Here is a 14,194-nt window from a genome sequence, read left to right as displayed (position 1 = left end):
AAGAAAAAAGTATGGTGAAGGCGTGGAATAGCTCATTACCCAAAGCATACCACAACATCTGTAAAACACGGTGGAGGCAGTGTGATGGCTTGGGCGTGTATGGCTGCCAGTGGCATTGGGACACTAGTGTTTATTGATGATGTGACACAGGACAGAAGCAGCTGAATGAATTCTGAGGTGTTCAGAGACATACTGTCTGCTCAATTCCAGCTAAATGCAGTCAAATTGATTGGGCGGCGTTTCATGATACAGATGGACAGTGACTCAAAACATACAGCCAAAGCAACCCAGGACTTTATTAAAGCAAAGAAGTGGAAAATTCTTGAATGGCCAAATCAGTCACCTGATCTTAACCCAATTGAGCATGCATTTCACTTGTTGAAGACTAAACTTTGGACAGAAAGGCCCACAAACAAACAGCAACTGAAAGCCACTGCAGTAAATGCCTGGCAGAGCATTAAAAAGGAGGAAACCCAGCATCTGATCATGAGTTCAAGACTAATGAGTTCATGAAGTTCCATGAGTTCAAGACTTCAGGCTGTCTTTGCCAGCAAAGGGTTTTCAACCAAGTATTAGAAATGAACATTTTATTTCCAGTTTTTTAATTTGTCCAATTACTTTTGAGCCCCTGAAATGAAGAGATTGTGTTAAAAAAATGCTTTAGTTGCCTCACATTTTTGTGCAATCGTTTTGTTCACCCCACTGAATTAAAGCCACTGAATTAAAGTCTGCACTTCAGCTGCATCTGAGTTGTTTCATTTAAAATTCATTGTGGTAATGTACAGAACCAAAATTAGAAAAAAGTTGTCTCTGTCCAAATATTTATGTACCTAACTGTATATGTATATATATATATATATATATATGCTGTAAAAAGCCCAGCCTCCTAGAAGCCATGGAGTCTGACACTTCAATCAATCATCAGTTCAATTCAATTCAATTCAATTCAATGCATCAGTTGTGCATTAGTGGCTAAGCAAGTTTCTCTCACCTTGGATGTTTCGGTTTGCCGATGTGCTCTCCTCGCTTGTGTAGTAGTGGTTAAGCAAGTTTCTCTTTTCTCAACAGTTTCACTTTGGCGACAGAGTCGATTTCTTTAAGCTTCATGTTGTAGCCTCACACTTCTGGGCCACCTCACACTTCCAGGCCAGACAGACAGACACACACACACACTTCCGAGCGTTGACGTTTATATACAGTATAAGATATATATACAGTATAAGATATATATACAGTATATACAGTATATATATAGATTTGGAATTTAATGTTTGTCCTTTTTTATCCAGTGTTATTTTTTGACCTTTGTTTTATGCAATTAATCCTGATGTTGCATTTGAATTTTTGTGAAGCTCATTGACCATGGGAAAAGCACTGCACTGTATAAATTAAATCCATCCATTATCCAACCCGCTATATCCTAACTACAGGGTCACGGGGATCTGCTGGAGCCAATCCCAGCCAACACAGGGTGCAAGGCAGGAAACAAACCCCGGGCAGTGTATAAATTAAATTCATTTTATAATTGTTACTACCATGCCACCTGACATTGTGTTAGTGACACAAGAAAACTGTGAAAAACAAGGGAGATATCCTTTAATTTGTTTTGCTTGTATGTCTTTTGCACACAATTTAAAGGTGCCAACAAAGTAATTACCAAAGGCAAAAATTACACACTTAAACTCTGCTGTTGTTGTTGTTGTCTCATTTCATAGATGCTTTCAAAAGAGGTGACTTCATTATAAGCAATTTTAAGCTCACATTTGCTCTTCATTTGCCCATACCGACTGATTATCCTTCTTTGTGTCACCTAATGTTTCCCATTTGACCAATCATTATTTTAAATGGACACATATACTAGGACCTTTTTAGTTTGAGTTCTTGTGGCAGTGCTGGTGCCATTATCCTTTTAACCTGTTTAAATTAGCTATGGTACATAAGCATATAACGTATAATTTATTTAATTATGCATATTACACAATCGGCTTTGCACCTCCCTGGTCTTATGTGACTGAATAATCTACATTTCCCCCGAAGCAAGATAAGATTTCTGCAGGAAACATTGACATGCTTAGGTGGGTTGACAGATCCCCAGGAAGTAGTTATAACAAGTCAATATAAATTAGCCTTGAAATCATTTTTGAGACAGATGGAATATTTCAAGTGCCAAAAAAAATTTATTGCCTACAAATTTTTACATGCAAAAATAAAAAATGCATTGTGGATATTAAACTTGAACACACCTTTATAGATTTTTCAGTTCTTGCTAATGTAAGAGCTAAAATCATGGGAACTCATATCAGACCTTTAATAAGATCATGTAGCCAACAATGAACAAGTGAAAAACACATGGATCATTATAAGAAAGAAAAAATTACTTGGATTTAGCTACTTCTTAGTTAAACGTTAAGCACAGGTGCAGACTGTTGTAGTGACCTAAAGCAGTGATTTTATTGGTCTTGTACTAGATGACCTTCCAAAGAATTTACATCTGTTCTCAGATGCTTGAAACAGAAGTTACAAGGCCAAAATCTGATTTTGGAAGGATAAGGCTTACAGATATTTTCATAACATTAAGAATTCTGCCAGCAGCTGTTGACATTTTCAAATGTGTACATTTTGTTTTTCTTTTAAAGAAAATACTGTACATAAAGTCATTACATTAATTGAAATTATCTCAGACATTTCAGATTTGTTATGGGTCATGTTAGCCATTGCTCTGAATGGAAATTAGCAGGGGTTATTAACATTTTCATCTGCTGTTCTGGAAAAGTAATCACAGTGTGCCTTGTAAAGAACATTTTATACACTTTAATGCAGGCAGTCATCATTTACCTTCTAATTGACAGTTCTGAGATGGTGTTTTCTCAGAGAATTACTACGTAGAAGTGAGATAGAAAGTCAAAATGAACCCCGATCACCCATTACCCAATAGAAATTCAGAAATTATATGGTACAAAAAAGCTATTGAGCAAGTTAATATACTGAAAAAGCCTTTCACTTCCAAGAGTCACCATCCTCATCTGAGACTGGGTGAGGACTACGACAAGTGCAGGGATGATCCTAGCTTTGAGGCCTTCAAAGTCATTCCATGCTAGCTCAAATTAATCAGAGGGTATTGTCCCAGCCAAGGAGTAACAAGATACATGCATTCTTCAAGTCATCTGGGTTCAGTTTCAAAAAGATTTACCATGAGATCCTGCTGTTAACTTTTTTACTGCTGCATGCACTATGGCAGGACAGAGTTGCTCAACGGGTTATTTGACTAGTTACAAACTGTTTTAAACTGTCAGGTAACTAGCAAATACATTTTCTTTTACAACTAGCTAAATAGATACTTAATTGGTAGAGTCCAGATGTACTGATAAGTGGAAATGGGGTTTCATTGTTCTCAATCTAAGGTATTTCCTTACCAATTCTTTTCAAGTCCAAATGGTTTCAGCAGACCCTTTCAGCTCAGGATTGTATGTTCAAAAGCAGTGCAAGGTTATATTATATTTGGATATTTTTATGAAAGAAAAGTTACATTTGAAAGTAAGTTTACATAAACATCACGTACGGGTTTGTCTGCCAAATGGGGACCTGCTGTGCTCTGCTGAAGCGTGTTGTGCTAAAATGTGCTAAAAGGCTTTTACTGAAGAGCAGATCGTAAGAGGAGGATCATTGGTCAGGAGGATTCTCAGGTTGGACTTTCATCAGTAAGCAGGAGTTCTCCTAGGCTGGAACATCGGAGCAGATTTGAAGGATTATCACATTCTACTTTTACTCGACTGTCAAATTTCATTGTTATTATTCTTCTTCTCGATGTGCTATTCATATAATATTAAGTTTCTCCTACCTTCACCTGAGTTAAATCTCTGTCTTCGTTGTTTCATCCAATTTTCTCTGTTTTACCTGTTAACTGTAGATTTCTTTTTTCATTGAACTATTTTGCTGAATTTTTGCCTACAAGTGTAAATCTTTTGTATTGTAAAAAAACAAAAAGACATAAATGTCACTACATTATTTCAGATGGCAAAGGTGATGTCGGACAGCACTTGGACTGATGCAGTTGTTGAACTGCAAGCATGGATACAGTTAGCACACTTTTCTCTTTTGTCTAATGATCATGATTTAGTAATGCTATGTACCCAGAAGGCAAAAGGGTTGGAAGAAGCAGCTACAAAGAAAGTGAATTTGAATAAACTAACAATGTAAGTTAACCTTAAAAAAAAAAAGTACTCTCCTGTTTTTTTTTTACGAATCAGTCTGCTTTTTATTATAATTACATTAACAATGTTTACAGCACAGGAATCCTTTGTAGAATATTGTGTAGTGGCCAAATTAGTAAATGTTCATTAAAACTAGCTAGTACAATATGGTATACAGGGGAGCTTTTCATTATAGTTGCATTTTCTCCATGTTGTACAGTATGGGTTTCAGCTGCCCCCTTACACTATTATAAAGGTCTACATTCGATCACCATTTCTTAACTATGTAAGTAATGTACAGCATGTTGCAGTATTTTCTAATTTTATGTTCTAGTATTATATTCAGTTTTTGTCATTGAAAGTATTTTATGTTATATTCTATACCTTACACATTTTAATGGGGAAGTATAAGTTAAATGTAGAATAAGTATGACCTCTATGGAGAGAAATGAATACTACACTCAGAAAATGCAAATATTCAATACCCTGCCCTGCACAGCCAAAAGCAAATGCCTGATTAGTGTGTATATACGTTGTGATCTGGAAATGTGTCCACTAATTGATGTATACAGTATGGAAGGTACAGAATATCAGTGAAAAATCTAATGGAACATGAAGTATCTAATCTGAGAATAAACACTAGATATCTTGAAATGTATAATGACATCAGTGTGTTAAATTCTTTATTTTAACATTATGTAATTTATTTTCCATCTTATTTTCAATAGCAGTGCAAACCTGAAATGTTACATTTTATAATTAGATTTTTCCATTTTTCCATGTTTTTCTTCACAGATGTGATTATAGTGTGGTACAAGAAATGTTCAGCATTATTTTCTGTATCCAGGGTCAAAGTATAATTCAGTCTTCTGCTGGAAATCGAAATTTACTTAATGCTGCATTGAATGCATTTGAATTAAGTGCCTGGTAAGAATATTCCCCATTTATTCAATAAAGGTTATACAGGATAAACATACATTTTAATACTAAACATCCTTAAACTGCCTGTCACATAATTTTTGATTTAATTATGTATGTTATTCTGGGCTTATTTTATGGCAGTTTCCATAGTTATCAATGACTTCCTTTTCATTTTTTAGCTATGCAGAAAAAGCTGGAAGCCACAGACATGCAATGACAGCAGCACGGCACTTTTGGAATGCATGCCTGTCTATTATGCAGTTACCATCAGAAAGGCAGCTACTAAGAGACTCCATTGTGAAAATTCTGAAAGCTATAAACTGTACTAGCCAAAAGGAGCATTTGGTAAGAAATAGCAAGGCCTTAACAGAGGGAATTGAAACATTTTAGTTTTTTGAACTGAATTGTTTTTTTTTGTTTGTTTTTATTTTGCTAGTAACCATGATATACCACATTAAGCTTCAAATATCTAGCACATTTACAAAATAATATTTTACAAGACAACTCAATTTAAGTTATTATAACTGTACCACGTTTATGCTGTCATCAAAACACGAAATCTATTACTAATGCTATTTATGAAGGATTTTGTAGTGGCATGTGACAAAAGCTATTATTTCAGAAGCAGTTTTCTGAAGAGTGACTGTTTGGCCAATAAATGAATACTGGTAATTGATGTAAAAGTCGGAGAGTGCATTTTACTCTTTTTTTTCTGAAGTAAAATTGTATAATCTCTTTTAACTAATGTTTGAATAGTATGATGTATCTTTTCTCCAGTCCATCTGGAGTTTTTTTTTTTTTTGTTCTTTTTTTGCTGTCCTCCCGGCCATCTGACCATACTTTATTTTAGTATTGTCTGATCTTACTTTTGTTTCATATAAAATTTTCTCTGTTCATCCTGTAAAGCACTTTGAGCTGCACCATTTGTATGACAATGTACTACATAAATAAATGTTGTTGTAGTATTTTACATTAGAATTATTTCTGTTGGAATCTTTTTTTAGTGTAATTTAGTTGAATTCTCTCCAGTAGTTTTTTAAATGAAGCTGGGCTTACTGCTTTCAAATCAGTTGAGTTGTAGTTATTTGGTAAATATACTTCAAACAATTGAAGCATGTGATTTTGAGTGTCAAAGGTTACAAAATGTTAAAGATTAATTTATAATCTGTACTTAAAATAATGTTATTAGTTTTATGACATGAAATATAGACACTTATTTTAAAAGACATTAGGGGGTGTGTGCTGTTTGTTTAAATAAAGAGAGAAAAAAATTATGACTGCTACCATTCAGCTCCAGATTGGTGGTTACAAATCCCAGCTTGGTCACTGTGCGTGTGTATAGAATGTACACCTTTAATAATAATAATAATACATTTTATTTCTATAGCACCTTTCCCATGCTTCCTTTACTCTGTTTCTCTGTGTTCTCAAGGTACTCATGTGCCCCTCCATGAAATGTTGATGTTGGTTAATGAGTTACTCCTGTATCCTGGTATCCTAGTCTTGTATGAATGTTGATGTGCGAGTGGGAATGCACTGTGAAATGCATCTAACATTCCCTGAACTGAATTAAGCAAATTCTTTATTTAAGTGATACATTTTTTATATTGTGAAGAAAAGTATTCACGTTATTTTTCTCCTGCAATAGACTAACTTTATATCCAGGTTTAGTTTCTGCTAGTAGACTATTTTCATTGGGATTGGCCCTAGCTTTCTGTCTCCTAATAATGGACTAAGTGGGTTCTGAAAATGGATGGATTAATTACATTTCCTAGAGCAGAAAAACAGAATTGTGTGTTTAATACCATGGGGTCAGGATGAATCAGGCACATTCCTTAAGTAACTATGACAAATGAATATTGCGGACATGTGTGCTGCTAATATTTAACATTTTTATTCTGCCATGTTTAGAAATACAGGTTGTTACTGCCTTGAATCTGAAAAGCATGTAATTGTTTCAGTAAAGGTCAGTGCTGTTAGCAATTATTATGAAGACACTCCCTGAATTAAATTGACCTCTGTATTTTACCAATATGTTTGTTATTAGTTTTACTTCAGTGTTTTAAGAACATATGTATCAGAGGCCTTCTTCTGGAAAGGAGCTATAAAAGGATTCTTGTTTCAAATGATATTTGAAGTACATACAGACCAACTTTCTTAATCCATTTCAGATGACAATTTTAAATACATTTTAAATACATTGAGAAAGAACATTGTGGACTGCATGACCAGAGCAAATAATATATGTGTATCATTTGTAAAATGTAATGGCAAAGAAGACAAGAAAGTTTAAAAAGGTAAAAGATTTATGTCGTCCTAGTATGTTTTTTGTAGCCTCTTGTGGGAGCTGGAAGGAAATGGCAGGGGCACATAATTATTCTGGCTCTGTTGGTCATATGTAGTGATGACTGAACCCCACTGAATTTGCTTCAATTTGAGATCGGCGTGAATCCATCGGAGTGGATTACAATGGTGCAATAGTCTTAAGTGTCCCTAGGAAACAGTCCACCAACTATGCTAGACTGATTATTGTGGCCAAATATGTCATCTGAGCTGGGAGGCAGTAGGCGAAACACTGTGCCACTCTGATTTGATTTAAGATCAAATTAAAAGAATTAAATATCAGAACAGTAAAATTGCTTGCAGACAGTAGGAGACAGGAAGCTTGAATTCACTAAGGTTTTCCCACCACAGATTTGCTAGCAGGTGCTCATCTTTCTTGAACTAAAAGTTTAGTTTTTGTTTTTTTTTTTCTCTGATGCTTTTGCTTTCACACTGCCACTCCTACCAAATAAGCACAACACTAAAGTACATGCATTCTTCACTCCCTCCTGTCTGCATTAACTGCACGGCACTCTGGATAATATTATTAGAGTGGTATGCTCAGATATTACATACAGGTCACTTACAAGTCCAAACAAAAAGATATTGCCTTTAAGACACAAGTACACAGACACATTTCCAGTTTCCTTCTGAATGCACAGTTTATGTTTAAATGTATTTGCAAGTTTTCCACTAGCGTTTAACTCACTACTAGTACTCACTATCTGTGTTATATACTCGGGATAGCTGTACAATCCAACATTGGCTGCTGCAACTCTGTGATGTCACACTGGCCTTGCAAAGTATCATGGGGCGCTGGGAAAAAAAAGTGTTTCTAAACCAGCTGCACAGTGAATTTCCAGGAAAATACTTGCCAAACATGATCAATCGCAAACACAGCGTATCTACTGTGAAAATGGTTTGGTAAATTTAGCTGATTAACACTAGTCATAAGTGTTGGCTCCTGGGGTTTGCCAATGGCTTTTATTCTGGTTGGGCAGGAGAACTAGAGTTTGAGGAGGAATTGATGTTACATTTCTTCTAATCACTGTTCTTCCATTTTACAGAGGAAAATGTGGATTGTTTAAAAAGTGTTCCACCCCATCATTACACCCTTTTGTTGCCCTGAAATGAGTACATACAGTATAAGAGACTCACCATTCATGCATGTGCGACACAATATGCTTTTATGAAATGTAATGTGTTTTGCATACTTTCATTTGTCATACTAGACAGTTAACTATATCAAAATAATGCTTAATTAGTTGTAATAATGATAATATCATAGAATTATGAGCTTACATAAAGGAGAAATCCGAATAACATTATAGCAATTAAAAATGATGACCCCCCCCACCTTGTTATTACATTAATATGTGTTGTAATCAGCAAAATATGATGTATTACTTTATTTTATCCACATACTAGTTGTAAATTATCTTTTTTATGTGTTTGAATTCTTTCCATTTTAGTCATATACCATACCATTTTCTAAGCCCACTTAATCCTGAGCATTGTCGCAGGGTGCTGAAGCTGATCCCAACAAGCATGCCAGTTCATCACAGGGAAACACATTCACACAAATGCACACACCACACACCCATTTGGGCCAATTTTGCTTCACCACCTGGAGAAAACCCATGTATATATTTCTTGCAAAATTATTTGCAAAGTATGTTTTTCAATCTTGTTAATAAAAATGTATATTTGTTTATTTACAATAGGATGAAGGAGAAATATTAACAGTTTTGCCCAGACCATCATCTGAACTTTCTGCAACACCTGTTTTCAGTCAAACTGGACCTTCAGCAACAAGTAAAATACAATTATGATGTAATTAAATAAATTAGACATGCAGCCTTATGCCCTGTATTAATATTTGTAGATCTGATATTTCTGGTGTAATTAAGATCACTCTATTTTTATGCACTATTCAGTACAATTATTGCATCTACTGTGCAGGTGTTGGAAATCCAGAAGAGGATCTCACTTTGAGAGCAGCTATGTATGCACTCCTGTTTTTTACATATGCTGATAACAGTGATTGGGAAGCAGGTCTGAAAGTTCTAGATGATGCAATCTGGCAAATGCCCCGAACAAAACACAGATTGTGAGTATGCAGAGCTGCATTAAATTTCATTTTAGCTTCTGCTTCCCTTTTTTGGATTGGTTTCGTAACAATTTTAATGTAATACTGTTAACATCCTGCACTTATTTTAAATGAGTGATTAACATGCTGTACAGTTTTAGTATTACCTGAATGTCTCTGTCATTACCCTTTGTATATATTTTTAGATTCCTGTTTAAGCACAGAGCTATTGTGAAAGCTAGACTTGGACAAAATACAATGATGGATATGCAGAAGTTAAGAAATGAAACGGAAGATTACATCTCTTGCATGTGGTTCAGACTGGCAGATTGTTCAAAGGAAATGGCAGACAAATTATCATGTTACCAAAATGCAATTGGATCATTAAAGGTTAGTCACCTACTGCTTGCAATGAATGTAATTATTCATATTATGATGTAGAAAACGTTTTTAAAATTAATATTATATGTAATGAAGTTTAGTGTCATTTGACTGTTATTTCTTAGGGTTTTTCAAGGACATTCACTAAATCTATTTCTGTTGTAACTTATACTCATGCATTTGTACCATTTAGTATAGTAGTGACTTGTCATCCTTGTGACTTAACTTAATTTGTTAACATGACTTCTACATCAGCCTTTGTGTTTCATCCATGAATTCAACCCCCCAGCATTGTAGCTGTCATTTAAAAGAACGGACATTTGATATACAGTATTATAATGAGTCATCAGTTTTTGCTGAATCAAAATATTGATTGATAAACACTATACTAAATTTACACAGTTATCTTCTAAAGCTTAGTTTGTGACAGCCTTAACTCAAAAGCTCCTTGTATATCCAAGCAATGACAGCACACTTCAGATTGTCTCAAAAATACAAAACCTGAAGTTAACCTTTGTGGATATTACATGCATTAATTACTGATAAATCTAATCTAACCTAATCTAATCCAAATTACTGAAGCCTGCTATTTTTCAGACAAACAGTATAATACTGACAAGTTGATACAAAAATCTTTTTTCTTTCAGCAATCAGAATATGACTGGCAGAAGGTTGAATTCCTACTTTTATTTGGTGAATGGCTGTATTCAAATCAGTTTCCAATGTCAAATTCTTTGAACATAATTGAATGGGCAATTGATGTTGTTCTTCACCTGAGACCAGGGGAACAGGAAAAAAACAATGGTATTATATGAAAACATTTACACATGTACCTGAAAATGATTTTAATGTATTCTAATCTACAGTGTTATGTTTTGCTGGGCAAAGGCATGTGTCACATAAATAATAATTTACTGTTATTATTATTAATAGTAGGTAGTGTAAATGATAATAATTCAGTTCAGTTTCATCGTTTAGAGAGATCCACAGTGCAGTATGTAATAATTACAAATACAGCATGAATAAAAACAATTGCAAAGAAGCACAAATCATAAACAGAGAAACATGATGCAACATATTCAAATATTTATATACATTCTGTGAGCAAATTATTATGAACAGTATACTAATACAAAATTGTTTTGCCCTCAAAATAGCCTCAGTTCTTTGTGGTACGAATTCCACAGGATGTTGGAAATATTTCTTTGAGATTCTTGTACATGATTGCAGCGCCCACCTTTTGCAGATTTGTCACCGAGTGGTTTTAGTTCCAAATTCCAATTGTCCTAGTTCAGCTGCAATCTAAAAAAGGTCATTCCATAAGTAAATGACAATTTCACTTGGACTGAAGATACATCTAAAAACTGATATGACAGCTCATCAAATTTAAGATAGACCAAATGGTACCACAGATACTGAGAAGAGAAAGTAAATGTAAAAAACAAAGTAATGGCACGAATATAAAGCAAAATTTAAGAACAGTATGAAATCACCTAAGCAGTAGAGAATACAATATTCTTCATCCTTCATTTAAATATTAAGACTGATGGAGTTTATTTAATACTAGGGGGCTCCGCCCCCTGCCCGCTTCGCTCACCAACCCCTGGTGTTGGGAATGACAAAGAGCGTGATGTATGAATGAGATATAGAATAGTGTGACGGTGTAGATGATGCAAATAGAAAGTAAACAATAAAGTGTGTGGCACAGTGTAAAGGTTTATTTGAAAATTTCTTTGTACATGCCGTTTAAGTGTAAAAGGTAATTCCAGCTCAGAACTTGTAAGGTCATTTAAGATGGTTATTGTTGTGATCAGAGTCAAGTTTGTCAGAGCTTAGAAAGAGTTGTGTCTTTCCAGGAAGTAATGGAATGACTTGGGTATTTATGTTTTCCACATTAATATTTTTTGGACATAATATAGTGCGTTGTGTTAAAAGGGGCATTTGGTCTAATGAGATTGCTGTTCCAAATCTCTCTGTAACTAAGTCGTCGCAGATAAAGGCTTGAGGAATTGTAATAATATGTGGCTGAAGTCCATCTGTATTCGTGAGTGTACCATCTCTCAGTTGTAATAAGCAATTGTTATGATCTGGTTCTGGACATCGTATCTTTTTTACTAACTGTATCTTTTGAAAGCAATGCCAATTGTCTGCGTATTTTAAGGTGCACTGAACAATAGCTGAGTGCATGGTATCTGGAAGAATAGCTAATCACTGTCTAAAATCTCCTCCTCATAAAAGTATCTTTCCTCCAAATCGAATATTATTATTCATAAACGTTTGTTCATGCCATTGAACATTCATCAATAAACATTTTTTCAAGACGGATGTCACGTGCAGTGCCACTGTTAATGTTCATAGTGGATTCCGATTTGTAGGATCTAATGTAGTTGATAAAGATTTCACTTTCAGGTACATCGTCAGTTATAAGCTTCTGTAGATATTCAGTATATGAATGTAAAGAAGGCAGTCTAATTTGACCCTTTTGACAACAACGTGTAAATGTATAACTTGTATTGCCAGTTGTTTCTTCAGGGAAGTGAACTGAATGACAATGATTGCAAATGACATTCATTAATCCAAATGAAATTTCCTGGTGTATGTTTTGCTTGTGCCGTTTGAGAGGCGCGTTGTTGCATGTGTAGTATTTGGGACGTGTTGTTTTGGAGCTGTAATCGATTTGCCTGTGCTGTGTGAGAAGCCCGTTGTAGCCTTCCTTGCCGTTAACGTATGTCTGAGACGGGAGGTGTTTCGTTTTGAATCCGTGCCTGTTGCGATGCAGCACTTTGATTGATAGTTTGCGTCATGTGGATCTAGGATGTAGATTTGTGCATATTAAATGAAGTATTGTAGGATCTAATGCAGTTCATAAAAGTTTTACTTTTAGGTACATCGTTAGTTTGGAGTTTATTTAATATCAGTACACTGCAAAGTCACTCTTATTATTCTTATTCAAAGTATTGCTTTACTGGGTTGAAAGATCATTTTTGGAGTTATGTACTCAATAGCTAAAGTTTTCTGTACTATTTAAGTACTATTTATTCTCTTATATCTAAATAAGCCTGTGCATTTTTAAATCACAATACATGCCTTGTGCTATTGACACTAATGATGTATGCAAGTTGAGGCTAAACCATTTGTAACTTTATATATGAGAAGAAGGATTTTAAAATCAGCTTTAAAGTCAGTTGCAATCCAGTGTCTGTATGAAGAACTTGAGTTATATAGTTACACTTCTTGGTTATAGTTATAATCTTTACTGCTTTGTTTTGAATTAACTGCATAGGGGTAAGTGAACAATTCAAACAGCCTGATCATAATGCCATGCAATAGTAGTTTTCCAGTTTGTTTGAGACAAATGAATGAAGTATCTTTTCATGATCCTGCTGTAATGATTTCTGAAAGGAGATCTGAAAAGGTTTTGTCTTGCAATAAGTGAACAGCAGATGAATAACTAAAGAAACACATAAAACATATAGTAAAAGAAGATGCCAGGTGTTAGGTACAAGGAAAATGAAAGAAACAATTGCCAGAAAAGATGTAGTCAAAATAAATGGACCTAAACAATCAAAGGCTAACCAAAGTTATTTTTACAAGTGTTTATCTATAAACTCGAATATAAAAATCTTGAATGCAGTGCAAACCACTCTGCCATCTTAACTAATTGGGGAACAGTGTCACAATCTGCCACAAAAGCTATTTGTTGCATGACCAGCAGCAAACACAGACATTGTAATCAATATGGTTATGCACAAGACTACCCAGCCCACACTGTGCATTCTACCTAACATAAATGATCTAAATCAGTCCTCATGATTTTCAGGCTTCATAAAAAAGAATTTGATGATGATAGTCATGTGGACCTCTGGGGTACTAATATGGTACCTGGATTAGGTGGTGGTGGTGCAGATCGCAGTTTTTCCACAAAAATGGAAAAAGAACAGCAGGGCATAGTAGGGATTAGTGTGGATTGCGGAGCCGTGATGTATCAATGAGAAAGCCTTGGTAAAATAATGGGTTTTTAGCAATTCTTTAAAATGCTCCACTGTTTTAGCCTGGTGAATTTCTATCGGTAAACTATTCCAGATTTTAGGTGCATAACAGCAGAAGGCTTCTTTTAAGTTTAGCTCTTGGAATTGTAAAAAGACACCTATTCAAAGGTCTAAGGTTATGATTTGGAGTGTAAGGTGACAGACATTCCAAAATATAGGACAGAGCAAGATTATTTAAGGCCTTGTAAACCACTGGTTGTAGCTTCTAAAATGGTAATATGATACACTTAAAATTTAAAAAA

General features: G+C 34.8%; 1 protein-coding gene across 1 annotated transcript in view; it reads left to right on the top strand.

The window, feature by feature from the left end:
- The window catches only part of LOC114645573 (cilia- and flagella-associated protein 46), a 232,656-nt gene that overhangs the window by 77,005 nt on the left and 141,457 nt on the right, over positions 1 to 14,194 (top strand). The window contains exons 22-28 of the mRNA XM_028793411.2: positions 4,012 to 4,193; positions 4,986 to 5,117; positions 5,291 to 5,456; positions 9,158 to 9,248; positions 9,396 to 9,543; positions 9,729 to 9,912; positions 10,551 to 10,707. Coding sequence (XP_028649244.1) covers positions 4,012 to 4,193; positions 4,986 to 5,117; positions 5,291 to 5,456; positions 9,158 to 9,248; positions 9,396 to 9,543; positions 9,729 to 9,912; positions 10,551 to 10,707 — 1,060 coding nt within the window. The remainder of the gene's footprint in view (positions 1 to 4,011; positions 4,194 to 4,985; positions 5,118 to 5,290; positions 5,457 to 9,157; positions 9,249 to 9,395; positions 9,544 to 9,728; positions 9,913 to 10,550; positions 10,708 to 14,194) is intronic.

Source organism: Erpetoichthys calabaricus, chromosome 2, assembly GCF_900747795.2.
Source record: "Erpetoichthys calabaricus chromosome 2, fErpCal1.3, whole genome shotgun sequence".
Lineage (NCBI taxonomy): Eukaryota > Metazoa > Chordata > Cladistia > Polypteriformes > Polypteridae > Erpetoichthys > Erpetoichthys calabaricus.
The sequence above is the reverse complement of the archived record's forward strand: the minus strand, read 5'-3'. Positions and strand labels throughout refer to the sequence as shown.